General features: G+C 46.1%; 1 protein-coding gene across 2 annotated transcripts in view; it reads right to left on the bottom strand.

Annotated features, from left to right (window-relative positions):
• The window catches only part of STK25 (serine/threonine kinase 25), a 26,267-nt gene extending 18,409 nt beyond the window's left edge, over window positions 1-7,858 (bottom strand). The window contains exons 1-3 of one of the 2 annotated variants that reach the window (XM_015416060.1): window positions 7,809-7,840; window positions 7,232-7,358; window positions 6,614-6,743 (exon numbers count right to left, since the gene is read on the bottom strand). In XM_015416060.1, coding sequence (XP_015271546.1) covers window positions 6,614-6,643 — 30 coding nt within the window. In that variant the 5' untranslated portion in view covers window positions 6,644-6,743; window positions 7,232-7,358; window positions 7,809-7,840. Of the gene's footprint in view, window positions 1-6,613; window positions 6,744-7,231; window positions 7,359-7,808 lie in introns of both variants that reach the window. The other variant, XM_015416061.1, reaches the window with a different exon arrangement.
• Between the last annotated feature and the right edge of the window lie 19,586 nt (window positions 7,859-27,444).

The raw sequence follows: 27,444 nt of genomic DNA, 5'->3' as shown, positions 1-27,444 counted from the left end.
GAAGGGCAAGCCCCCGAATCCCCACGTCGGCAAGGCGGTGGGTCAGCAGCTGGTGGTCGACAGTGTCAAACGCTGCCAACAGGTCTAACAACACCAGTGCTGCCACACCGCCCCGATCCAGATGTCTCTGGAGATCGTCAGTCAGGGTGACCAGAGCTGTCTCGGTCCCGTGACCCGGGCGGAAGCCGGACTGGAAGGGATCTAAGACTGAAGCATCATCCAGAAAGCCCTGTAGCTGTAACGCCACCGCCCTCTCTATCAGTTTGCCCAAATAGGGCAAATTCGACACCGGCCGATAGTTGGCCAATTCGGCCGGGTCGAGAGATGGTCTTTTTAAGAGAGGGCGTTGGGAAACGCCCCTCCGAGAGGGACATGTTGACAATATTTCGAACGGCGCCTCGCAGCCCCCCAGGACTCGCTTTAATGAGCCAGGAGGGGCACGGATCAAGGTCACACGTGGTTGGGCGCACAGAAGCGAGCAATCTGTCCACTTCGTCCAGACTGAGTAGATTGAAACATTCTAAACCCGGCCCCGAAGACGTGCAAGGGGCCTCAAGTTCACTCACTGTCTCAATTGTGGCGGGGGGGGCGGGACGGAGCCGCCAGACTTTATCTGCGAAGAAGCTCGCAAAAGCCTCACAGCCAAGTTCCAATTCCTTAACTTTTTGCTCGCCCTGAGGCAAGGTTGTCAAATTCCGAATTACTCTAAATAATTGGGCTGGGCGCGAGCTCGCAGACGCAATCTCAGCCGCATAGAAATCTTAGCAGCCTTGACTGCCATCTCATAGGATCTCATAAACGTCCTATAAGATGTTCTCGTTGCCTCGTCGCGAGCGCAGTGCCACCGTCTCTCTAATCGTCTAAGTTCTCGCTTCAGCTCCCGCAACCCCTGGGTATACCAGGGGGCGTGCCTAGCGCAAGTACAGAGAGGACGCCTGGGAGCGATCTCGTTGATGGCCGCGGAGAGTCGGACATTCCAGTCCTCCACCAGCTCATCCAACGAGCCGCCAGGGGACCTTGGATCCCGCAGAGCTCTCTGGAACCGCTCCGGTGCCATTAAGCTCCGCGGGCGAGCAAAAATGTGCTCACCGCCTAAACAGGGTTGAGGTGGAATGCTCAAACGGGCCTTCAGGGCCAGGTGATCCGACCATGGTACTGCCTCAGCAGTAATCCGGTCCACCTCCACTCCAGCCGCAAAGATCAAGTCGAGCATGTGACCAGCCTGATGCGTAGGGGCCGATACACACTGCGAGAGTCCCAGCGCTGCTATGGACGACACCAGGTCCGTAGCCCGGCCAGAGGTCGCGTTCTCAGCATGGACATTGAAATCACCCAAGACAATCCGTCGAGGGTGATCCAACGCCCAGCCTGATACGGCCTCCAGCAGGGACGGCAGACTATTGGCCGGTGCATTAGGCGGTCGGTACACCAACCAAATCGCCAAACTCTCTTCGGCCCCCAGCAGCACGCCGACACATTCTATGCCCGCGATCTCTATGGTCGGGAGTGCCCTAAAGGAGTAAGCCTCCCGAATGAGAATAGCCACCCCTCCCCCCCTCCCCCGATTCCGCGATTGGTGAAGGACCGAGTAACCCGGGGAGGCTAGCTGTGTGAGAGCCAAAGTCTCACCGTCCCTCACCCAGGTCTCAGTCACGCACGCCAGGTCCGCCTGATGTTCCGTCACATAATCCCTTAAGGTTGTGACTTTGTTGTTAATGGACCTGGCGTTACACAACACCAATGACGGAGGGGGGTCAATCCTGGCCCCACTGCCAGCCACCCTCGGGATGGGCCGTAGGCTGGAGGGACCCCGAGCTCTCTTGTTTCTTAGTGGCCTTCCATTAACACTCTGCCTAGGCCTAGGTAAAGGTTTGTTGTATTTTGCTTTGTATAATGTTTGTTGTATTTTGCTTTATTTTGTGTTGTTATGGCCAATGGCTAAGACAATAAACTAAAACTGGAAAGGTAAAGGTTTCCCTTGCTCGAAAGCCAGTCGAATCCAACTCTAGGGGGTGGTGCTCATCTCCGTTTCCAAGCCGAAGAGCCAGCGCTGTCTGAAGACTTCCCCGTGGTCATGTGGCTGGCATGACTAAATGCCATGACACACGGAACACTGTTAACTTCCCACTGAAGTGGTAGCTATTTATCTACTTGCAATTTCTTGCTCTCGAGCTGCCAGGTTGGCAGGAGTAAATCCTTCTAAAGCTACCCTACTCTCTGATATGATCAATTGTGTCAGTATGTTCCACTGGAAACAAGTCATTCTGAGCTCAGTGGAATTGGCTCCTTGGTAAACATGCATAGTCTTTTGCAGCTCTAGAATTCTGCATCTCAACACCAACATAGAATAAGGCTGAATTCTTAAAAGCACTCAAATGACTTGTTTTTGTACAGCAAGGATTCATTGGCATTTTATATCTTCAAACAGCCTCTAAATTCCAGTCTTTCGAGTGCAAAACTACCTCTATTAGGGATGGTACACTTCCAGAAAAAGCATATTATACAGGGGTAAATGTGTGATACCACTAGTATCAGAATACCATTACATACTCATGGTTTATCAGAACCTGGCAGATTCCCACTCAGCAGTTACCAAGGCAGCAGCAAAGATCCAGTAGGTCTTTTCACACAAGCCAGAATGCTTCCTGTACCAACATGGCACAGTGACATGACATATGCCCAGAGAACCCTATAGTTCCAAGTCTCAAAAGCCACTAAAACGCAAGAAGCTTACTAGCAGAATCAAGAGTTTCAGGAGGTCAATACAGATTCAGAGTTCAATAGCAGAAATTAGGCAGTCCTTGTGCACATCCGCTGTTTGAGAACATAACTGCCCATATCTAGATGGTGTGGCTTAGGGGTTCAAATCGAGTTGTATACCAAGAAGGCCCTGGTTGCAGTGGCACCTTAGCACCACACTCAAGAGGTGATCTTAGCTAACCCAGAACCACTTAGTTGCCATCTGCAATATGAAGATAATTCTGGTTGTTGTAAAGATTAGAAAGAACACGTGAAACCCTTTGAAGAGCTATATAAATGCTAAGAATTATTTTTATTTTAATTGAAAAAGGATGTTTACTGAATTGAAGTTCTGCAAAATAGTGCGCACCTTTTAAGCAGTAACTACATTTATGGACAGAGCTGTGTGTAACTGGAGATTCCACAGAGTTCAGCTTTCTGGGGCCTCTGCTTTCATGACCCAAGGCTGTAGGAGGGCTTCATGGCCCTCATGAAGTCTCAGAGCTTTGGGGTGGGCATTCTCTGCTCTGAGCAGAACTTTCAGTAGTCAGGGGATGAGGTTTCAGTGCTCCCTGCCAACTGCATGTGGCTAGGAGGAGCAGAATTACACCGAACAATCAAATTGTCTTTTCGAATACTTTATACAGGTCGCAGAAGTGACTAGAACCGAAAACAAATTATACATATCCCTGCTTACAATTTTTCCACACCAGAAGTATATACGCTGTTTTGAGAAGTTACAGTACATGTTCGCCTACAAATCTTTCATGAACAAAGAACACACCTGCTTTAATTCCTGAGATTTCAAATCAGGGGCAAAGGTGGCTGCATTTCAACATGATCACATAGCTCCATTGCCTCTTATCTTTAATAATTAAACTGATAAGATGCCATTAAGAAACATTTGGACAGGGTACAAGGGCGGGGGGGGAACAACCTCTCCTACAATAATGGAAGTACAGGCTCCCACAACTGCAGGCCTCACATGAAGAAATACATGCTGGGTTTTACAGGAAGAGGAGGGGGGAAACAATTGAACACAGAAGCCCAGGTGAACCCAGGGGAACAAGTTAAGCAACACCCACTCGGGAGCAGGACATCGAAAGAGAGCTACAGCATAAAGGAGTCTGGCCAAACAACCGATGAAACATACAGGAAACTTTTTAATACCAAACAAGGGACCAAGCATAATTACTCTGGGCTTGGTACAAACGTGCAACTCTCCACCCCACTCCTATATACAATACCCCTTCCTATAAATACAAGACAAACACATAAAGCTGCCTTACGCTGAACCAGACCCTTGGTCCATAAGGATCAGTATTGCCTAGGCGGACTGGCAGTGGCTCTCCAGGGTCTCAAGCAGAGGTCTTTCACATCACCTACAACCTAGTCCTTTAAACTGGAATTGGCAGAGACTGAACACTGGACCTTCTGCATGCAAAGCACAGACCTTTCCACTGAGCCCCTCAGCATGAAAGGAAAAAAGTCTATTTTATTTATGAGCTGACATAAAGAAGTTACACAAAGCACTTGGGCCTATTATCAAGTCACTGGTGTATCTCGCTTGAAAGCCAGAATGGTGTAACAGTTAGACTAGGACGTAGGACAACTGGATTCAAATCCCTGCTCTGCCATGGAAACTCACAAGGTGACCTTGGGCCCCTCACAAAGTTTCAACTTACCCTGCAATGCAGGGCTGCTGTTGTTGTAAACATAAAGTGGAAGTGGAAAGAATGATGCAAAGCCATATAAAGAGGAGTAAAATTAAAAAAAAAGCCCAGTCAGCTCAGTATTATCAGCTCTGGCTGATACCAGCTTTCCATGTTCTCAGGCAGGGAAAGGCCTTTCCCAGTTACCAGAAATCCTTTAGCTGGAGATACTGGGGATCTTTTGCATGAAAAGCTACTGCTTTACCACTTGAGACACAGGCCCTCCTCAAACATTTTAGATTGCTCACCTCAGGATAGAAGCAAGAGCTTGCAAAAATACTAAGACTGGGCATGTTCTTAATGGCCCCATCTCACACATCTCAATATTGCCCAACTGCCTTTTCTCAAAACATTACCTGGCCTTTCTTCCTTGACAATACACACACCCCTCCACTCCCCACCGTGAACAGTAAGGTGGCAGAAGGAGAAAGAGTTCCGTGGACATGTTTAAAATCGAAAACAGAGTCCTCAGTTTTAAAAACAAACAAATTCCTTATTTTACTAGTCAGCCTTGGGAATATAAAAGACCTGAGTCAAGAGCAATGTGCGAGACTTCCAGGACAGTCACGTATCGTTTAGTGTTTGGCAGGAAGAGGAACCCAACCCATCCTCCACTTTGTGAATAATTACCCACTTCTCCACCTTTTCTGAGATGACACAATGTAGTTATTCCAACTGACTGTGCAGTTCAATTAAAATGGCAGAGCAGGTGCCCAGGTACTGAGAAGCACTAGCACTCCAGCTCAGCTGACTCAATAGGGAATGTAAAATAGAAGGTATGAACAAATGAAAGCAGAACCTCCTATACAAAGCACAAAAGAAACCTACATAAACCCTTTGCCACAGTGGGGCCCCCTATGTACTCAAGAGGACTTTTATCTCTCCTAAGAGTGGACAAGTCCTTGGGGGGAGGTGGGTCTCAGAGGAGTAATAAGAACTACACAAATGTACAATACTACATAAAATATTTTTCTAACACCAGCTTAGAGAAACACAAGCACTTACGTTGTACCCTGACTTTTTATTATTAAAAATACTGGAAATAGGAAAAGATGGCCTAATACAATTACTGCAAAGATGGCTGTAGAAACAGACTAGCATGCCTACCTCTGAGGAATTTATAACTGGAATTACTATCAGGTTGGCTAAAGCAAAAGTGTAAGAATTATTATTTTAAGGGGAGCACTACTCCAGCATAATTAAGTCACACCCAAGTTACCATATACTGAAATAAAATCAGTGCCTGACTACTGTCAACTAGAGAGCTTGTCCCCGTGCCTCAAGTACATATAGGACACCACTGTGGAATGTAACTGGGGCAGACAAGTGACGTCTTAAATTTCTTTTGTGCTACACCTTACTGAGCAAAAAAGGGGTTTTCTGCACAGAGAAAACTCTGTGCTAAATTCTCCAAGGCTACCAAATTTACACACACTTGCTTATTCTGTATATTTTACTGTTTTATTCATGGGGAGAAGTAAGAAGAAATCCTGCTCCTTTCCTCCCTGAGATTTTAAAAGGCAGCAACCACACTCTTCCAGAGGTAATTTTTCAGAAACAGAGTTTTTATTGAGTGTGATATAGGTCACGATACACAAGCCATAAGCACCAGAAACATAATGAAAGTGATACATTTAGGTGGGGTGGCCATGTTAGTCTGTAGAACCAAAATCAAAAGGAAATTTGTGGCACCTTGAAGACTAACAAATGTGTTGTGGCATAAACTTTTGGGGGCTTAGGCCCACTTCGTCAGATACATGAAATCACAGAAATCATGGAAGTTAAACGGAAGACACAGTAAAACACACATGTACCCTGATACTGAATTCTGTGTCCAATACCAAATTCTGCCCTTGAATACAATCACGTAGTACACACAGTTCTGGCCATGACTGTCTTTCAATATACAGAAAACTGCCTCCTACATGTTCCCTCCATATCCTTCTAAAGAAAACTGTCAGAGAGATACAGGAAACAAACACATCTTTGCAACTCTGATTTTGTTATTGGGAAACAGACCAATGTGACAACTTACGATGGCTAAGGCGAGAAAGGTACTCAGACACTGCCACTTTGCTCATGCTCTCATGTAGTATAGAACTGGGTTCTTCAGTTTCATCTAATTTGATTTAGGAATCCCCCTCCCCTCATTTCTTACTTACCTGATTGGCAAATTCCCTCAGGTGAGCCATGGCCAAAGTTTGGCACAACACTTATACACCGTGAACCCGAATCTTTTCAGTCTTCTCACACAACAATAAAAATGTGCCGTGTCATTTGTGGATCATCAAACTATGAAAAAAATCAGAACATTAATGTTACACTGCTACTATTATAAAGATCCTGCAAAGCAGCTCAACTGCATCACACTTGCTAATTTCAAAAGCCAGCCTTAACATCTATTATTTATTTATTTTGATTTTTATCCCACCCTCCACACAAGTAGGCTCAGGACGGGTTACAACATCCAATATACTGAACAAGGACTAAAACAGTTTAAAAACCCTAGAAACGACTATTCCAAATTCCAACTCAATCACAAGATGGCATTTTCAAAACTTATGGTGTCCAAAGTAGATACAGGCATGAATAGTCCAGGTTCTCGCAGAGTGGTAGGACTGGCGCTATCGGACTCAAAAGGCCGCTTAAGCGGGAGGGAACAGATTAATTGGACATCCGCCGCCTCAACCTTAGGTAAAAAGGCGCAGTCTACTGATTCCTGGACAACATTCTAAGGATGATTCCTACATTTGACCCTTTAGCAAGCATGTGCCACTCACCAAGAACAGCTACCAATAAGCTCGCTGCTTGCAGAACAGAGAAAAATTCATCAACCGGGAGTTAAGCGCAAGCAAAATACGATGGGGGGCTGAGAAGCAAGCCCGGAATGAACCGACCCCTAAGCCTCTAAGAGACAAAATAAATCCCCACATTGTTCAGATTCCTTCTACCAGCAGTATGTATCACCCTCCTGTTTATCCCCATCCGGAAAGATTGTCTACTAAGCATGACACAGGTTGTACTTCACAAACCACTCCCGCCGGGAAGGGCAGGGCAGAGCTGGGACCACAGAGAAAAACCTGGAGGAAGCATCTTTCCTACCACTTTATGAAGGACCTTGCAAAGAGCGGGGAGCTCAACCCCGAGCAAGTGGTTTTTCAGGCTACAGACATAGCCCGACTTCAATGTGTGGTCAATTATGGGAAAGTGCGGTCAGGTCGCCGCTTCTGCCCCCAGACACAACAACTCCACCCAGCCCTCAGACACCTGCCATGGCAACGGCTGCCCCCAGCAGCCTTTCTCCCGAGCTCTCTTCTCCCCGCCCGCCTCCCCGCCCGAGCATTCCTCGCCCCTCACCTGCACCCCAAGGGCCTGTCCCGCCCAACTGTCTCATCCTTGCTCCGCACGCCCTAGCCTAGGACATTGAACTCGGCAATAGTAACTGGAGGAGAGGCGAGTGTGAAAAGCCATGCGCGAGACATTACCTTGCCGCTTAGCCTGTTGGGAATGATAGTCCTTGAAGAATTAGTCCGGCTACGGGCAAGGTGGTGATACAGACTGCAATAACCAGCATGCAGCCCGAGAAGGCGGGACAAGTAGCTGGGAAACTGAGCGGTCCTGGGAAAGGTAGTTTGTAAGGCTTTGTTCTCAGCCGGGCCCAAGAGGATATAAAGCTTACTGTTCCCCTCAGGCTTTTTGGTGACAGCGTTGAGTAATGTAGTTTTTGCCTAACTAACCGAAAGAAAACGTCAGCCAGACTTTAGAGGGGACGGTCATTGTTTTCCCAGTTAATTGCCTAGACTGGATTAAAGAACTATGATGCAACCCAACAGTTCACAGATACAAGTAGGGACACTCCCGTGCATTAGTGGGTGGGGCTCTGGTAGAAATCGAGTAGCCCAGTGGTGTCATCTGGTGGTGGTCAGTGGAAGCGCAATCCAGATGCCCCACGATCAAAAACCAGGAACAGATCGCTCCAGGCCATAGAAGCAGTAATAAAACATATATAATTCCCATATTGCATCTGCATCATTTAGAGAACAGTGGTCCCGTTTTAAAGCAGAGAAACACTGAATCAGTAGAAAAAAATAGTAAGCTAAACCTTCATGAATCCTTTACCGTTACCCAGTTCCATCAGTAAATGAATGTCCAACATCTTTCAGTGCATCAATAGCACAATATTACTAAGAAAATTAAAAAGTACCTGTAGGCACATACAGAGCCCTTTCCCTTCACCACTGAGCAACTGCAACCACTTCCCCATACTCTTAGAATTAAGAAAACAAAGTGATAGGATGTGTCCCACACATTTCAGCACCTCTTTAAGGAGTGAGGGCAACAAACTGCAAAAAGAGAAGTCCTACAGTCTGCCCTGTTCCTCAATTTCCCTCCATATCTCAGTAACAACTTCACATCTCCAGGAACCAGTTGGCAAAGAGAGGCAATTCTCATAATAAACGTTGGAGTTTAGGTTGCCAGGTCCCCCCTGGCCACTAGTGGGGTATAGAGTTGCCAGATCTAGATTGGGAAACTCTTGGAGATTTGGGGATGGAGCCCGCAGAGGAGACGGATCTCAGTGGGGTACAATGCCATAGAGTCCACCCTCCAAAGCATCCATTTTCTCCAAGGGAACTGATCTCTGTAGTCTGGATCCCCAGGTCCCACACAAAGACCTAGACACAAAGACTTGGACTATATATAGGAGGCTGAATAACAATTCTCCAGCATTAAATTTTACTGGGCATTAACCTCAGACCCCACAGAGGAATCTGGCTTTTCTGATCTCTTTGTGCTGAGAGAAAGTAGTAGCCAATAGTAAAAGTGTCTTTTGTTGTTCAGTCGCACAGTCGAGTCCCATTCCAGCCTTTGACCCATTCCAGTCAGGCTTTCGCCCTGGGCACGGAACGGAGACTGTGCTGGTTGCCCTTACTGACGACCTCCGCAGACATCTGGATCGAGGTGGTGTGGCAGCGCTGTTGTTGCTCGACCTGTCGGCCGCATTTGATACGGTCGACTACCAGTTGCTTGCCCACCGCCTTGCCGACGTGGGGATTCAGGGGCTCGCTCTTCAATGGCTTGTCTCTTTTCTCCAAGGTCGGGGACAGAGGGTGGAATTAGGGGAGCAGCGGTCCCGGAGGCACCAGCTTGAATGTGGGGTGCCTCAGGGGGCAGTTCTCTCCCCGATGCTATTTAACATATATATGCGTCCCCTCACCCAGATTGTCCGGAGGTATGGGCTTGGGTGTCATCAATATGCCGATGACACCCAGCTCTATCTGATGTTGGGCGGTCAGTCAGACTCCGATCCAGAAGATCTTCACTGGGCGTTGCAGGCCGTATCTGGATGGCTCAGGCTGAGCCAGCTGAAGCTGAACCCGGCGAAGACGGAGGTCCTGTGTCTGGGTCGAAACGGTATGGGATTGGGGCTCCCGCTCCCGGCCTTTGATGGGGCGCCTTTGGTGCCGGCTTCGGAGGTTAGGAGTTTGGGAGTGCTCCTGGACCCCACCTTAACAATGGAGGCCCAGGTGTTTGGGGGTGGAGCCGGGGGAGAACGAGGGAGGGGTTTGGGGAGGGGAGGGACCTCAGCGGGGCACAATGCCATAGAGACCACTCCCCAAAGCAGCCATTTTCTCCACGGGAAATGACCTTGGAAGTCTAGACATAAGCTGTAATTCGCCAGGTCCCACCTGGAGGCTGGCAATTTGTACTGCTCGACCGGTAGTTGTGCAACGGTTAAAGGGGCGGCCAGGACTGTGGAGACCCACGTTCAAATCCCCAGTTAGCCATGAAGCTTCGGTCGGGGTCACAACACCGTCTCTTGACCCCGGGCCCTAAAGAGGCCAGGCTTGCTGCCACAAGGGCCAGGTCCTTTTCGGTGGCGGCTCCTATCTGGTGGAATGAGCTCCCGGAGGAGATCAGGGCCCTGCGGGACCTGTTACAGTTCCACAGGGCCCGCAAGACGAAGCTCTTCCGCCAGGCTTTCGAATAGGAGCCGCCGCCTAGGGTTGCCAAATGGGGGCGGGGGCGGGGAAACCCCCGCTTTGGAGGCCCAATTTCTGCCGTGGCAGAATCGGGCCCTGGGGGGAACTCCGCCCGAGGTGACGCAGCCACGTTGCTGACGTTGGGGGCGTGGCTGAGCTCGTCAGGGGGAAAACCATATGGTTTTTCCCCCCGATGAGCTCGACCACGCCCCCAACGTCAGCAACGTCCCACGTCTCTTCTGGTGACGTGGTGGCGGCGCACACGCACATACAGACCTTCTCCCGGACTCAACGGAGCCTCCCCCGCTGGGAAGTTTGCCAGACTTGGCAACCTTACCGCCGCCACCACCGCCACCACCAATTGGGGCCTGCAAAGCAGGACCGCTGGGCTAGGTTGATTGGCCGTTGAACATCGGGGCCATAGCATTCCCCCCCTTTTCCTTTTGATTTAATGGGATGTGCAATAGGGAGCGAGTGTTTTAGTCACGCTGGATCCTTGGGAGTTACCCATTGTATTTAACTGTTTTAAAAATGTTTTAACCGTATTTTTATTGCACTGTGTGCCTTGATTGCGTAACTATGGTGTTGTTTTACGCCTGTGTACTGTAAGCCACCCTGAGCCCGCGTGCGGGGAGGGCAGGATATAAATATAAATAAATAAATAAACTGTTTGCGACCCCATGGACCAGATCATGCCAGGCCCCCCTGTCTTCTGCCGTCCTCCGAAACCCGCTCAATTTCATGTTCGTTGCATCCATGTCTAATACACGCTTATTTATTTACTTCATTTATAGTCCATGTTTCTTGCTGAGGCTGAAGACAGATTACAAAATATAACAAACAAATGAGACAGCACAAGGCATCCAGTAACAATACAATAGGACTAGGATTACTGAAATTAGGAAACAATGCAAACAGAAAATTGTCTAAGGCATAACATACTGTAAACAATGCACAGAGTGGACTATAAAGGTGCAACACAGCTTCCTTTAACAAAAGGAAAGGAAAGCTAAGGAACATTCAGAGGGGAAAACAATGAGTAAATTCATTTAAATAATATGTTTATGCCCATTTATTTATATGCCTCAGCAATTTGTATAGTTAAATGGTGAACAAGTAATAGTGCTTTCGTATCAACATACCTATGTTGCATAAAAATCCAGACTTCTTTGGGAAATAGGCTCTCTGGACTTTAGTTTTAGGCTGCAGTCCTCAGATCACAAGAGATGAAGTTCTAGACCTATTGGGGAAATTAAAAACAAATCAGTCTCCAGGTACTGATGGCCAATGTTCCCTCTAAGCTGTGGAGTCCTGTGAGCAAAAATTCTACTTTGTGAGCTACGGGCATTAAAGTGGTGAGCGAGCCATTTGGCTACTGCATCAATTAGTTTGCTCTGGAGCCATCCTTCCTGAGCTAAGGTGAAAATGTGTGAGCCGGAGGCTAAAAAACTGTGAGCTAGCTCACACTCACTCAGCTTAGAGGGAACACTGCTGATGGCATACACTTGAGAGTTCTTAGGAAACTCAAATGTGAGATAGTTGATCTACTAACCTGTATAAATCACTAAATGTACCAGAAGACTGGAGAGTAGCAAATGTTACACCAATTTTTAAAAAAGGATCCGGAGGAGAATCAGGAAAATACAGGCCAGTCAGCCTAACATCTGTCCCAGTCAAATTAGTAGAAACTAATCAAAAATAGAATTGTTAGGCACATAGAGGGACAAAACCTGCTGAGGGAAAATCAGCACATCTTCTGCAAAGGAAAGTCCTGCCTCACCAACTTTTAGGAGTTCTTTGAGAAGGTAAACAAGCATGTAGACAAACATTATATACTTGGACTTTCAAAAGGCTTTTGACAAGGTACCTCACCAAAGACTCACCAAAGAAAACTTAGCAGGTTCTCTTATGGATTAAAAACTGGCTAAATGACAGGAAGCAAAGAATAGGAATAAATGGACAGTTCTCACAATGGAGGGAAGTAAGCAGTAGGGTCCCACAAGGATTGGTATTGGGGCCAGTATGATTTAATGTATTCATAAGTGATCTGGAACTAGGGGTGAGTAGTGTAGTGGTCAAGTTTGCAGATGACACCAAATTATTCAGGATAGTGAAAACCAAGGCTGAATGTGAAGAGATCCAAGGGAACTCCACAAACTGGGTGAGTGGGTGACAATGGGGCAAGTGTTCAGTGTTGGTAAGTGTAAGGTGATGTACATTGGGACAAAAACTTCAACTATAGGCTTGACCCCTTGCTGAGTGTTATGTATGTAATGTAATGTAATGTAAAGAATGTACTGAGCTTGAAATCCGAAAGGTATTGTAAACCGACCTATCAGAACAAAAGGAAGTTCTGGAGGGAAGAGAAATGATTGGTCTTTATGTACAGTTTCTGATTGGACCTTAGCTGACATGTGGGCATGGCTTGCCAAGCCCGGACTGTTTGAAAAGGAGCCTGTTGCTCCATTGATTTGTCTCATTCTGGTTCTTCTGACTTCGTGTTCAATAAAGCTTGTTAATCACCTGCTGCCTGAGTCTCCTATTTAACACTGAGAATGAGAGGTTAAAAGATCTCAGGGTCATAGTGGATACTGCAATGAAAGTGACAACTCAGTGTACTGCTGCGGTGAAAAAGGCAAACTCTATGGGAAGTAGGTTCAAGATAAATTAATATGTGGAATTCGCTGCCAGAGGATGTAGTGATGGCCACAGGAATAACCAGTTTTTAAAGGGGATTAGAAAGATTCATGGAGGAAAAGTCTATCAATGGCTACTAGCCATGATGACTGAGGGGAACCTCCACATTCCGAGGCACTAAACCTCTGAATCCCAGAACCAGGAGGCAACATCAGGGGAAGGCTCGACCTCTATGCCCTGTTTTTGGCCACTGTGTGAGATAGGATGCTGGGCCAGATGGACCATTACTATGATCCAGCAAGGCCCTTCTTATGTTCTAATTACTTTCTTACCTCCTCCTTCTGTTGCAGCCTCAAACCCCCCCCTATACTGCTTCTGGGGAGAGTTAGAGGTCTGTAGTGGGTAGGGCTGCCAAGTGGGGTTGGGGGGTGGGTAACCCCCCACTTTGGAGGCCCAATTTCCGCCGCCGCGAAATTGGGCCCCGGGGGGAACCCCGCCCCCCGAAGCGCAGCGTGGGTGCGTCACTTTCTGTGACGTTCTGGCGGCGCGCACGCGCTTCGTGTGTGCATGTGCGCATCCACGCCAGCTCCTGGACCGAAGCAATGCTCCCCCGGCGGTGAGTCAGAACGACTTGGCAACCCTAGTAGTGGGAGGGGAGATTTGGTGAAAATCTTCCCCCTTCCACCCACAGGGTTTAACTCCTTCTTTCACTGTCATATACCCTTTCCATTAGTGTTCTTTGTACTACCCTTTTCATGTGTACAATATCGTTTTTCATAACCACCACAAGATGGCAGACAAATGGCATTTATTGGCTAATCTCTTTTTATTATTTTCATGTGTTATTTTAAGTACATATGATCTAAAAGAATACCCAATGAATTCACTTGGACTGACTTTCTAGTAACTGGGCATGGAAATGTAGCCTGAGTGCCACATAGTTTAGTCTGGTACACTGTACACGGTCAGTATAGACTCTTCCGTTAATGAGTACAAGGATGTAGAATTAACACTTCCACCAGTTTATTTTTCAATTCCACCATAAACCACCAATGAACAACACAGTATGCATTATGTAACCCTAGGCAGGGTCAGGCAAGCACCAAACATCATCTTCTATTTATGAAGCATATTTCCTTTATGCAACAGGAGAGCAGGACTGCCAGCAGGCCTGTCCCTTTAATAGAGGTTTATTGTGTGGAAATTGGCCGCTGAAACTTTTCATGGCATGGGGGTAAATACATCACCTGTTAAGTAACATGCCATTAAAGGGCATTTCTCTCTCTCCAGGCAGTTGGCAACCCTGTGCAGTTATCCCCAAGGTTCTTTGTTGTTTTTTAAAAATCCTTTTGTGTGTCTCATGTGGATGCCTGCCCAATTTCTAGACCACTTTAAGACTTGCTCCCTCCTTGGTGCCTCTCTGCATTCTACTCATTCCTATTCAAAGTCTTCCCTCAATTATATAGTTGGGGGGGGGGGATCTCATTTTTTTGTTTCTAAACAAGTTTTTAACTCCTGTTTCTCAGGAAAGAAGATTGAAACAAACGTTATATTTTCACATGCCTTAACGATGTAGATATTTGTGTGTTAAGTGCTCCCCTTCACAGACACACACAGAAATGGGGCCAAGTGTAAATGCAGCTCACCAGTTTACCCCATGGCATACTTTTTTAATGACGTGGTTGTATATGTGTCTATATTACAACAAACATTTTGGCTTTTTTTCTGCCATGCATTCTTTCATGTGGTGCAGGGTACAGTTTTTGTTGCAAGGCAAGGCTTCCCCACATTTTCAGCATGGTTTGGTGGTAATCTATATTAATAATCCATGGCTGGTGTTCACTAGGGGAAGAAATTCCCTGCATAACTTTTTGTCCAGAGTCTTCTTTTAAGGAATGGTTTATCTTTCCTGCTTTTTCTCAGTGATTTTCGGATTTAAGTATACCAGTTATTGTTCACATATTTAAAAATATTTAAGTAGCAATATTTGTGAAGTATTGTTTGTTTAATTTCATTTATGTAATTGTGTACAAGATTATTTTCTACCAAGGAACAGACTGCTCTGAAGTTTTGTTTATTCATGTTGTGTTATGAGATGAGTAGTGTGTATGTGTATATACAATTAACTTTGACTTTAATGTATAAATTGTGTGATTTTTCTCTGTCTCAGACTTGCTCTGTACTCCATAGCAACAGAACGAGTAACTAGGGGTGAAGCAATAAGCAACCACAGAATACTATCAAAACAGCCAGGGTCCATCTGTCTTGCAGCACTGCTTTATCATGAATCTTAAAAAATGAGCAAAGTTCCCCATATTTCCCACATGGGAAACTGTAGGTTGCCAATTGGCTTAGCAAAAAAATGTCCTATCTCTTTAATAGAGAAGCAGTCTTTGAAAGTAGGCAGTGGAATCGTTTAATAGCACGGAGGGGAATATCATATGGTAAAGAATATCCCATTAAGCATTTATTGAACAGACAGGACATTTTTTTGCCCAGCCAGTTGGCAACCCTAACTGGTTGGCTGTTTTCTCCCATGTGAGCCCCTAAGGACTTTAAGGTCTGCTAATGAAAAAAACTGGTCTGGGTCCTTTCCTTTGCAGTACAACCTTAAAAACACTTTTCTAGGGTTAAGCCGCAGTAAGCCTGTTACCTCTCTGAAGGAGGTAAATTTGTCTGTCAAAGAGGCCAAGGAAGCCAGAGCAGGGCCTTTTCAGGTGACTCTGGAGTTGTGGAATGCTCAGGAATCTGCATAAATTATTTCCTGGTCTCCTTTTGCAGGCAAGTGAAAACTTTTGTATTGTTGGATGTTTGAGAATTAAAGTGATTCTCACTCTTTTTTGTAACTTGAAAAAGTTGTATTTATTAATTTATTTATGTTGTTTTTATCTTTTATATGTATGTTATATGGATTTATATAATCAAATGCATAATTATAGGATAGGGGAGACTTGTCTTGGAAGTAGTATGTGCAAAAAGGATCTAGGGGTCTTAGTAGACCATATACTGTATGTTAGTCAGCAGTGTGATGCAGGTAGGTAAAAAGGTAAATGTGATTTTCAACAGAAGTATAGTGTTCAGATCACGCAAAGTGATGGTATCACTTTTACTCTGCTCTGGTTAGATCTCACCTAGAAAATTGTGTTCAGTTCTGGGCACCACAATTTAAGAATGATATAGATAAGCTGGAACATGTCCAGAGGAGTGCAACAAATATGGTGAGGAGTCTGGAGACCAAGTGCTACGAGGAAAGGTTGAAGGAGCTCAGCATGTATATCCTGGAGAGGAGAAGACTGAGGTGACATGATAACCATCTTCAAGTACTTGAAGGGCTGTCATATAGAGAATGGTGGAGAGTTGCTTTCTGTTGCCTCAGAAGGTCAAACCAGAACCAGCAGATTGAAATTAAATCAAAAGAGTTTTTGGTTACACCTTAGGAAGAACTTCCTGACAGAGTGCTTCCTCAGTGGAAAAGGCTTCTTTGGGAGGTGGTGGGCTCTCCTTCTGTGGAGGTTTTTAAGCAAAGGCTAGATGGCCATCGGACAGCAATGCTGATTCTGTGAACTTAGGCAGATCATGAGAGGGAGGACAGGAAGTTGCATCAGTGCTTAGTTGTCATGGCCCTTTCTTGCACACCCAAGGAAATGCCAATCGTCATTTTGAGGTCAGAAAGGAACTTTCTCCAGGCCAGTTTGGCTGGGGATCCTGGAGGGGTTTTTTCCATCTTCTTGGCATGGAACAGTGGTCACTGGGTGTGTGTGGGGGAGGTATTTGTGAATTTCCTGCATTGTGCAAAGCGTTGAACTAGATGACCCTAGAGGTCCCTTCCCACGCTATGATTCTATGGGTGGGGGTTGTATTTTTCAATTATTTCAAAATGCAAAGCTTGTGTTAACAGTTTTGTTAACGCTGTTAAAGATGATGCAACTCATCAATATTGTAATTTAAATTAAAGTGCAAAAGGATTATTTCCCTCTTTTCCTGATACTACACAGATGCTATACCACAATAAAACATTGACGTTGTTGTTCAGTTGCAGTCTGACTCTCCGCAACCCCATGGACCACATCACACCAGGTCCTCCTGTCTTCCACCATCCTCTGGAGTTTGCTCAATTTCATGTTCACTGCATCGGTAACACTATCTAACCATCTCATCCTTTTCCATCCCCTTCTTCTGTTACCTTCAATCTTTCCCAGCATCAGGGTCTTCTCCAGTGACTGCTCACTTCTCATTTGGTGGCTTCAGTATAGGTCCTTCAAGGGAACAGCCAGGATTGATTTCCTTTAGGATTGATAGAGCTGCTTTTTTGGTGGCAAGGTACTGGAAAGTGTGTTCACCAGCCTTCACACACACCTGTCTCCCAACATGCTGCACCCTATGTATGATAGGAAGTACCAACATGCAAATTAAAATAACACACTTTTCAGTGGTGGATATAACAAAAACAAGGAGGCAAACAGAAGAACTAATTCTTGATTTTTCATATTCTAAATATAAAGTCCAACCTCATAATTGCTGGTGAAGCTAAAAATTACTTGATTGGTTGCTGTGGTAACATATTTTGTTTTCCTTTTTTGGCAAATTGATTATGCCTGCTAACTCTATTGAAACCCCAATTATTAAACTTGTTTCTAAAAATCCCATCAAGACATCAGAGTAGTCTGGGATGTATTTTGTAATACAGATAGGTAATCTATATGCTGTAGATCATCACCTAGGGTTATCCTCCCATCCTATCTAGCCCACCAGTTAAGTTCTGCCTCTGAGGCCCTGCGCTCTGTCCCACCTTCAGACGTGAGGCAGGGGGTGACTAGAGACAGGGCATTCTTTGTGGTGGCACCTTGCCTTTGGAATGCCCCCCCCCCCATTGAAGCGTGCCTGGCACCTGCTTTACTCTCTCTTAGGCACCAGGTTAAAACACACCTTTTTACCCAGGCTTTTAATTATTGGTTTTATCTTATCAGCTCTTAATGGCCTGCTTCTGTCTTATGGATAATTTTTATCCTGATGATGTCTAATGGCTTGTGTTTTTAATTGTAAGCCACTTTGATCAGGACTCTGAAGAGACAGCATATTCTAAATTTTAAAAAATGCTGAGATGTGTATTAGCTGATACTTCTTAGCACCAGTTCTTTACTGGAGTGGTTCTGATGGTCAACGTGTGCCAAAGCTGGGGAAATAGCAAGCATATGAGGTGATCTGAATCTTCTCAGGTATTTTTGTGTTTGCTTGCCTCCAGGTGGCAGTATTCTCTTGACAAAACAATTCCAAACCTTTGGCTTGCCACTTATTTGGTGCCTACTGTTCTTCAGATTGAAGCCTGTCACACTGATCATCCACAAATCAAAGACTTCAGAGTATAAGTTTATTTTATACTTCTCTTGAGGTCTCAGTTCCAAAGGAATGTGCCTGGTGAAAAAGCAAGATTCCCCATAGGCAGTGTTCCCTCTAAGCTGAGTTAGTGTGAACTAGCTCAGTTTTTTAGCCTCCAGATCACACATTTTTGTCTTAGCTCAGGAAGGATGGCTCCAGGGCAAACTAATTTATGCAGTAGCCAAATCGCTCACTCACAACTTTAATGCCAGTAGCTCACAAAGTGGAATTTTTGCTCATAAGACTCCACAGCTTAGATGGAGCATTTATGATTTCACCATACTTTATTCATTCAGTTATGATGACACAGAATACAGACAACATTTTTCCCCATGTAGTCTTCCTTTTTCCATAATGACCTATGGGGATCAATGTTCCCTCTAACATCTATATGTGCCCCCTCACTCAGATAGTCTGAAGATTTGGGCTGGGTTGTCACCAGTACACTGATGATCACCCAGCTGTATCTGATGATGGATGGATGGACACTACCTCAGATATTTTAGCCAAGGGTCTGAATGCCATGGCTGCATGGTTAAAGCAGAGTCGGCTGAGAACATAAGAACATAAGAGAAGCCAATGTTGGATCAGGCCAATGATCCATCCAGTCCAACACTCTGTCACACAGTGGCCAAAAATACCAAGTGCCATCAGGAGGTACAGCAGTGGGGCCAGGACATCCAATGAAGATGGAGGTCCTGTACCTGGGTCACGGGGCAATGGGCTTGGGGATCCAGCTCCCAGCTCTGGACAGGGCACCATTAACACCTGTGCCAGTGATAAGGAGTCTGGCAGTGGTCTTGGATGCCTCATATCAATGGAGGCCCAAGTCATGGCAGTTGCAAGATCTGCATTTTTCCATCTGTGGCAGGTCAGGCAGCTGATCCCATACCTCTCCCTCCATAACCTGGGCCGTTTCCGCATTAAGGGTTTGCTTTCAGTTACTTGCGCATTCTATTGGTCCGGATCTGATGCATGTGTTCTGGACAGCAGTGTACTCTCCACCATTTGTTGTCCATTTGTGTTGGTTCTTGATTTCCACATTTCCAACCTTTCCTGCCTTTCCCTGTGTAGCAGCTCCTCCCCATTGTTTTTCACCCTTCCTGGTAGCGGGGCAAAGGCCCATCAGTGGCTATTAGCCACAAGGTATAGATAGGAACTCTCAGGCTGGGGCAAGTGATGCTCTGTATTCTTGATGCTTGGGGGGGCAACAGTGGGAGGGCTTCTAGTGTCCTGGCTCCACTGCTGGACCTCCTGATGGCACCTGGTATTTTGGCCACTGTGTGACAGAGTGTTGGACTGGATGGGCCATTGGCCTGATCCAACATTGACTTCTCTTATGTTCTTATATCTGGTATGTGAGTGCTTCACATGTTCAGGGGAGAATAAGTTCTATACAGGAGAAGGGTCCAGGTAGGTAGGTAGGGTGCCAGCCATGATGTTAACCATTGCTCTCCTCAACCAAATGCTACAATTTAATAGTACAATTGACAGACCAGTGGTTTTTTTAAAAGACAGCAAATCAAAAAAGGAAACAGCTGCTGGAAGGTGGTTCACAGAAGGATCCATTGGTGGACAATAGAGAAACAGTTCAGTTTAATAACAGTAATTTTAACTTTTGCTTCAGTACAGAAACTGAGGATCTCACTGTGTGGGACAAGGCATTATATGGTTGTAATAAGGATATAAGGCTAGGTATATTAATTGCAGTGCAGAGCCACAAACTGTCATTCTGTTTCTAGCATATTTTGGAAAAGCAATCATACAGCTACTCAAATGAACCCCTGTGGAAGCAACCGGGAGCGGTGGCGCAGGCAGTAAAACGCCTGCTGTAACATCAGCGAACAGCCAGTAAGGCTGTTCGAGACCCACCGCAGCCGGGGTGAGCTCCCAGTCCTAGTCCCAGTTCCCGCCCACCCAGCGGTTCGAAAGCGTAAGCAAGTAGATAAATTGAGTACCTGCCCCTAGGTGGCAGGGGGCAGCAGTGTGGGTGGTGTGCAGCAGGAGCATCGGCGGTGGCAGCAGAGTGATCAGTGAGCGACAAGCCCTGGTGACCTAGTGACCTAGTGACGCTGAGCGGAGGAATCCGGGCGGAGGCGGAGTCGTGGAGGCATGGTGGCGTGACAGCGCGGTGGAACCGGAAAGGACGTGAGCCGGGGCTGCGACTGGCACAGGCCACACACCATGATGAAGTCCACCGGATAAAGTCGCTGGAGTGGGACCCAATCTAAGGCGTCAGAAGGTAGAACACTGGGAACGCCGAACGCCGAAAAAGAATAAGAGCTGCACAACAACAACAGAGAGCCCTGCTGCCTGGGTGCCGATAGGTCGTTACTCCCCCAGATAGAATGTGGCCCTAGAAAGGTATTAAAGTTGTATGTAAACCGCTCAGAGACCCTTCGGGGTTGGAGCGGTATATAAACTGAAAGTAATAATAATAATTAATAAATAAATAAATGAAGAATTATTTGAAACTGAGAATAAATTGGAGGAATTGAAAAGTGATAGAAAGGGATGTTCTTTTATACAAACTCCTGTGCAAGCCCTAATGAAACTAAAAGGTCTTGAACATCTCTAGGTAATAGAGCAAGGAGGTAAAAGGGTCCCCCCCAGCTATCAGTTCTGTGAATCACATTGCCTGTACTGGAGCCTTATAGCCTAGATAACTGTATTCCTCTAGGCCAGGGATCTGCAACCTATGACTCAACAGCCAAATGTGGCTCAGTGCAGAATCAACAATGGCTCTTAAAAAAAAAAAGAAATCTTTACATTCAGGTATATAGGAGAGGTAGATTGAGCCTGCTTCGGCGGGGAGGGCAGAGTATAAATCAAATAAATAAATACTAGAGTAACTTATATACGAAGTGAAAGGCGTGCAAAAGTTTTTATGGGACTAGAGGGCTTTACAGAAAGAAAAAAGACAGAGGTGAACAGTTGCCAATAATCCAAGTGGAAACCATCTGTAGATTTATGCCAGTGCATTAGAATGTAAGAACATAAGAAGAGCCCTGCTGGATCAGACCAATGGTCTCTCTAATCCAGCATCCTATCTCACACAGTGGCCAACTAGTTCTTCTGGAGGGCCAACAACAGGGCACAGAGGCCGAGGCCTTCCCTGATGTTGCCTCCTCACTCTGGGATTCAGAGGTTTAGTGCCTCTGAATGTGCAGGTTTCCCTCAGTCACCATGGCTAGTAGCAGGGGTCATTTCGTACAAAAAGAACTAGGGGAACTCATTAGCATAACTCATTAGCGTATGCCACACCCCCTGACATCACCGGAAGTGTGTCATAAGGCCACACCCCCTGACATCACCGGAAATGTGTCATAAGGCCACGCATCCCGCCCCCAACGGTCCTGGCCGCCACCGCTGGCCTTGCAGCTCCACTGCCGAGCCCCATGAGGGGCCCGGCGGTGGACCTGCAAGGCCGGTGGGAGTGCAAGGAAGCCCCGCGAAGGCCCTCCCTGGCCCCAGGCAGGCAGGGGTGGGGAGAGGCAGGGAGGAAGCAACTTACCCTCCCTCTTTTCCTGCCTCCTCCTGGCTGAATGAGGGCCGGAAGCGGGGCGGCCGGAAGCAGGGGGCGGGGCTTTGGCATGTGCCCCCCCCCGTACCTCACCCGGGGGAACTGCGTTCCCCTGCGTTCCCCCCCGAAATGACCTCTGGCTATAAAGCAGCTTCAAAGAAGGGCTGCACATATTAGATCCTATCTCTGTATTTGTGCATGCTGTACAGTATTTCCTCTGGGATTCATCTTTTGTCTTAAGTAACACCCTGGGTTTGTTCAGCAAGGGCAAGATCCCACTGATATTACCCATGCTTAATTTTCCCTCTCTTGTTGAAATCTATGCTTAGATTATACCTCCAATTAAAGTTCTGATAATTATATTATTTTTATTTTATAATGCTTATGTCTGTAAATATGTATAATTTTAATTTCATAATGAGAAGAATGTGATATATATTTTCTAATAAATAAACAAAACTTTATAAGGAGAGCATATTCTATCCCGCATGCTTCTGTGGGGAGTTCCTTGTTCTATGTGAATGGGATCTCATGCTGCAGCTGAAAAATCTAGAACTGGTAAGTGCTCAGATCAATCAAATTACATGATTATTTTCCTCACACACACACCGCCACACAAACAGGGTTTTCTAGGGTCTGGTCCAAAATACTCAGCCTCTCCTTTCTTTTTCACCAATCTAGGGGGAAGAACAAAACAAGTTCTTGGGGGAAGAACAAAACAAAAATGTAACACGTTAACTCACCAGATTGCCCTGTGCCTTTAAAAGGTAGTGGGAGACAATGCCCTGAGGAAAAGCTGAATCATTCCATCTTGTCACATTCTTAAGAATCCTGGCGGCTTTGTTCTTGGTTAAGGCTGGAACCATGTGGGTGGCCAGCCTTCTCTTTCCCCTCAGGGAATGTATGGAGTAGTTCACTCCTGCAGAACAGGATCATCCTTAGTGTTGTGTTCAGTGACTGCTGAATCAATCTTCAGAAAGGTGCTTTAGTAATACCATTATTAAGTAGTATCTTTTCCAGATTATACCTGAAGCTACATAGCAGTTCAGAAATTGGGGCTGCTGCTTTTAGCCATATGCAACACTGCGAGGGGGCTCCAAGAGAAGTGGAGTTACTTAAAGCGAAGTGAGTACTATTCTTCCACCTTTGCATCTTCTTTCAGGTTTCCCTCCTGTGCCATTTGCACACTGCTATTCCAGTTCCAGGGGGCTGCGGTGGCTCAAGTGGTTAAGACACTAAACTGCAGACCTGAAGGTCGGTAGTTCGGCAGTTCGAGACCCGAGAGCTGCATGACGAAATGAGCTCCCATCTCTGCTCCCATCTCCTGCCAGCCTAGCAGTTCGAAAGCAAGAAATTGCAAGTAGATAAATAGGTACCACTTCGGTGGGAAGGGAACAGCATTCTGTATGCCTCGGTGTTAAGTCGTGCTGACCACATGACCATGGAAATGTCTTTGGACAGCGTTGGCTCTTTGGAATCCTAGAGTCAGATTCGACTGGCTTTCGAGCAAGGGAAACCTTTACCTTTACAATTCCAATTCCAATAACCTTTATTAGCATAACAATAACTTTAAAAAGAAAAGATAACAGTACAAATCAGCCTATATGCCAACAAAGAGGAACAATCAGAGTACAGCAATTTGTAATATCGTTGTTGTTGTTCAGTCACACAGTCGAGTCCGACTCCTCACGACCCCATGGACCACATCACTCCAGGCCCTCCTGTCTTCCATCGTGCCTCGGAGTTTGCTTAATTTCATGTTCCTTACCTCAATAACACTGTCTAACCATCTCCTCCTTTGCCGTCCCCTTCTTCTTTGACCTTCAATCTTTCCCAGCATCAGGGTCTTCTCCAGTGAGTGCTCCCTTCTCATTTGGTGGCCAAAGTATTTGAGCTTCAGCTTCAGTATCTGGCATTCCAGAGAACAGTCAGGGTTGATTTCTTTTAGGATTGACATGGGGCACAACGGCCAACAAGGACAAGATGTCAGTCTCCTCTGACACTTCCTTCTTGGCTAGGTCTAAATTAGTCTGTCTCTCCTCCTTTCCCTAGGCTTGACGTCTCTTTGATCATCTTCTGGTGGCACCAGGAGACTGGTACTTAGTATAGTATCTGAAATGTACTATGGACCTTAAATTCATATGGAATAAGAAATAATATTTCTCAGCTAGTGCACAAATGTAATTGTGACATGGGTGGAAGCAATTTTACTACTCTACATAGTTATTCTGTTCTGGCATTGAAGGAGGAGGAGGAGGAGCTTCTGCACGTTCTCAATATGGTGGAGCTTGAAGCCTGGTGCCTCTGATATCACCCTTAAGCCTCCAGAACAGTTTTGTCACTTTGTTTTCAATGTTTGTGATTTATTTTTCTTTCTGTGGAGCAAAAGATAAATGCAGATGTACATTTTTTTAAGCCAAGCTGTACCTGCTTTTAATTTTTTTGATATTTTTTACATTTGTGTTTCTGTGCCCATGCCTAAAAGTCATGGTGACCTCTGGCTGTTCCTTCTGGGGTACGAAGAACATTCAGAGAAGTGGCTTTATAGCCTGCCTCTGGCTTCCCATCCCTGGTATTCTCTGGAGGTCTCCCATCCAAATACTTGCCAGGTTTGGCCCTGCTTCGTTTCTGAGATCTGATGAGATCAAACTTCCTGGACTATCTGGGTTGGGGCAGCTGTACCTGCTTTTTAAGTGACATGTCTGTTTTTACCATAGTAATTTTGCAAAGCTTAGGCCGTACTATGACTGCATCTATAGCATAGTAGGCTATTTGTGGGAAGGCCTGCAGCTGGGGGGGACAGAAACTGGTACATGGAGTGCAAAGAACTGAATAAGATGGCACTTGTGCCTCATTTCCTGACAGTATGGGAGGGGAGGTAAGGAAGATGTAAGGAAAAGGGAAAAGGAGGAAGTTGGTCTAGTTTGAGATCATCACTGTCCTTGGCCATAGGCCTGACGGACAATCTCAGTTTTACAGGCCTTGAGGAACCATGTCAGGTCCTGGACGTGGCTCGGTAGAGAGTTCCACCAGGTTGGACCCAGGGCTGAAAAAGCCTTGGCGCTGGTTGAAGACAGCCAAACACTCTTTGCGCCAGGGATCACCAGCAGGTTTTTGTCAGCTGAGCACAATGATCTTTTTGGGGGGCGGGGGTGTAACACCAGTAATAGTTTGTTCAACAGTAATAGTGCATTATACCATTTACACCTGAGAGGTGGATAGGATTTACTATCTTTAAATGGCTAGAAAATCACTGTAGTGCAAAAGAAAGCGGATGCTTATGGTTTGCTTGTTTTTGCCATCAAGTCACAGCTAACTTATGGCAATCCCGTGTGGTTTTCAAGGCAAGAGACATTCAAAGGTGGTTTGCTATTTTGCCTGCCTCTGCCTTGCAACCCTGATATTCCTTGGTGGTCTAACCATCCAAATACTAACCAGGACCGACCCTGCTTCGTTTCATGAGGTCTGATGAGATCAGGCAAGTGTGGGCTATCCAGGTTCATACCATCTCCCTTATAAATAAAAGCCAAATGGTGGTGACACTTCTTTAGAACATTCCACACGCTCCAAAATCAGTTCGCTCTCTGATCTGTCATTCAAAGGGTCTCCCTATCCATTGGCTGCTTTGCCTGAGTCCTGCCTCCAACATTCTAAACATTTTGCAGTTCCTCTCCCCCCCATAGCCAGTCAAAACACAGAGGTTATTTGCATATACAGCCTCATTGGTCTTTGCCTCGGAACACAGAGATCGTTTGCATATGCGACTTGATTGGCTTTTGCCTCTAACATTCTAAACAGTTTTGCTGTTCTGAGGTAAAATGTGTCCAATCTCCAGGTGAGGACTGGAGATCCCTCAGAATTACAACTGTTTTCCAGATGGCAGAGATCAGTTTCCCTGGAGAAAATGGTGGGCTCTGTATCCTTATATGCTGCTGAGGTGGCCCCCATATGACAGCCAATGTGACGTAGCAGTCAGGGCTTCAGAGCACGGGAGAGGCTGCAGGTGTGTGGGGGGCGGAAAGCTGAAGAGTGAGAGGGAAATAAAGGTAGGTTGATGATTGACTGGGAAGAAGATAGGGTTGCCAACTTCAGGTAGGAAATTCCTGGAGATGTGAGGGATGGAGCCTGGAGAGGGTGAGGTTTCAGGAGGTGTGGGGCCTCGGACAGGTACAAAGCCATAGACTCCACCCTCCAAACCAACTATTCCCTTCTGGGGAACCATCGTTGCCAATCTCCAGGTGAGGGCTGGAGATCATTCAAAATTACAACTGTTCTTTAGGTAGCAGAGATCAGTTCCTCTGGAGAAAATGGTGGACTCAGTGTCATTATACCCTGCTGAGGTCGCCACAGCAAATTGACACTGAGTGTCCAAGGCCGGGGTACCCGCCCAGAGCCTCTTTCTAGAGGCCATCGTATTTATTTCCACAACGGCCCTTTTTCCTAGTTTAGTAATAAAGCTAATCAAAGGGGGGGGGGCATTGTTCTGGCAGTTCAGCTTGCTGCAGCTGACAACTAAAAACCACCAAACCCTGTTATGTTAAAGTTGTACAGTGGAAGATGTGCAGCTGTCAGATCTCTTTTTAAGGTACAAAATGATGTGAATATGCGGTTGTGGGGGTTGTGCTGCTTGTCCTCAGCTATGACAGAAAGGATATCCAGTAGGCACCCATTACAGTTCCTTTAGCTGTATCTCACAGAACAAACATGACCACAATGAACGTGCTGTTTGGAAGCAGTGTGGCTGCAGTTTCCAGGGCACTGATGAGGAGAGCATGGAAAGCCCACCAGCACCCAAAGGGCAGCTTACGGAGCAGTGGGAAGGGACTGATCTCCAGCAGTGGATGGGTGGCTAGTGCTACTGCTGGAAAGGGACGTGTAAACAGAGCTACCTGGACACCTTCACAAATCAGAACAGGATGGCTGAAGAAATCGCTGCACTGAGGTGGGGGGGGGCACAAGGAAGGTGGGGACACCATTTTGATATATATTTTATCTAGCTGTCAAACACCTTTGAACTCATCTTTTCATTCCAGTGGCTTTCCAAGGCAGGTTACAACACAGTTTAAAAACAATAAAATCCACACGGTGAATAATATAAAGTCTAAAAATAGCACGAGTATCTTTCAGACTTTAAAAAGCCAGCAGTCTTAAGCATGTTAGGACAGTTTAAATCTCTTTTAATGTAACCAGTACCACAACATCCCCCCCCCTCCCCCGGCCAAGGGTCAAGAATGCTTTGCACTGGGTCACTGTTGTCCAAATGTTATAGATTAGGATCTGAGGAATTTTGTTACAGCAGGGAAAACGCACATATCACAGCGGCAAAACACGAACACGTTTAGCCTCGCAGCTTCCTAGCGCGTCCTTAAAAGAGCGACGAGGGCGGGAAGATTCTTCCCAACTAGAGTTAACTCCGCCTCCTGGTTAATTCACCTTCCTTACAAGGCTACAGTCAGGAGCTTCCCTCCCTCTCAAA

This window comes from Gekko japonicus, unplaced genomic scaffold (assembly GCF_001447785.1).
Source record: "Gekko japonicus isolate JY-2015 unplaced genomic scaffold, Gekko_japonicus_V1.1 scaffold300, whole genome shotgun sequence".
NCBI lineage: Eukaryota > Metazoa > Chordata > Lepidosauria > Squamata > Gekkonidae > Gekko > Gekko japonicus.
The sequence above is the reverse complement of the archived record's forward strand: the minus strand, read 5'-3'. Positions and strand labels throughout refer to the sequence as shown.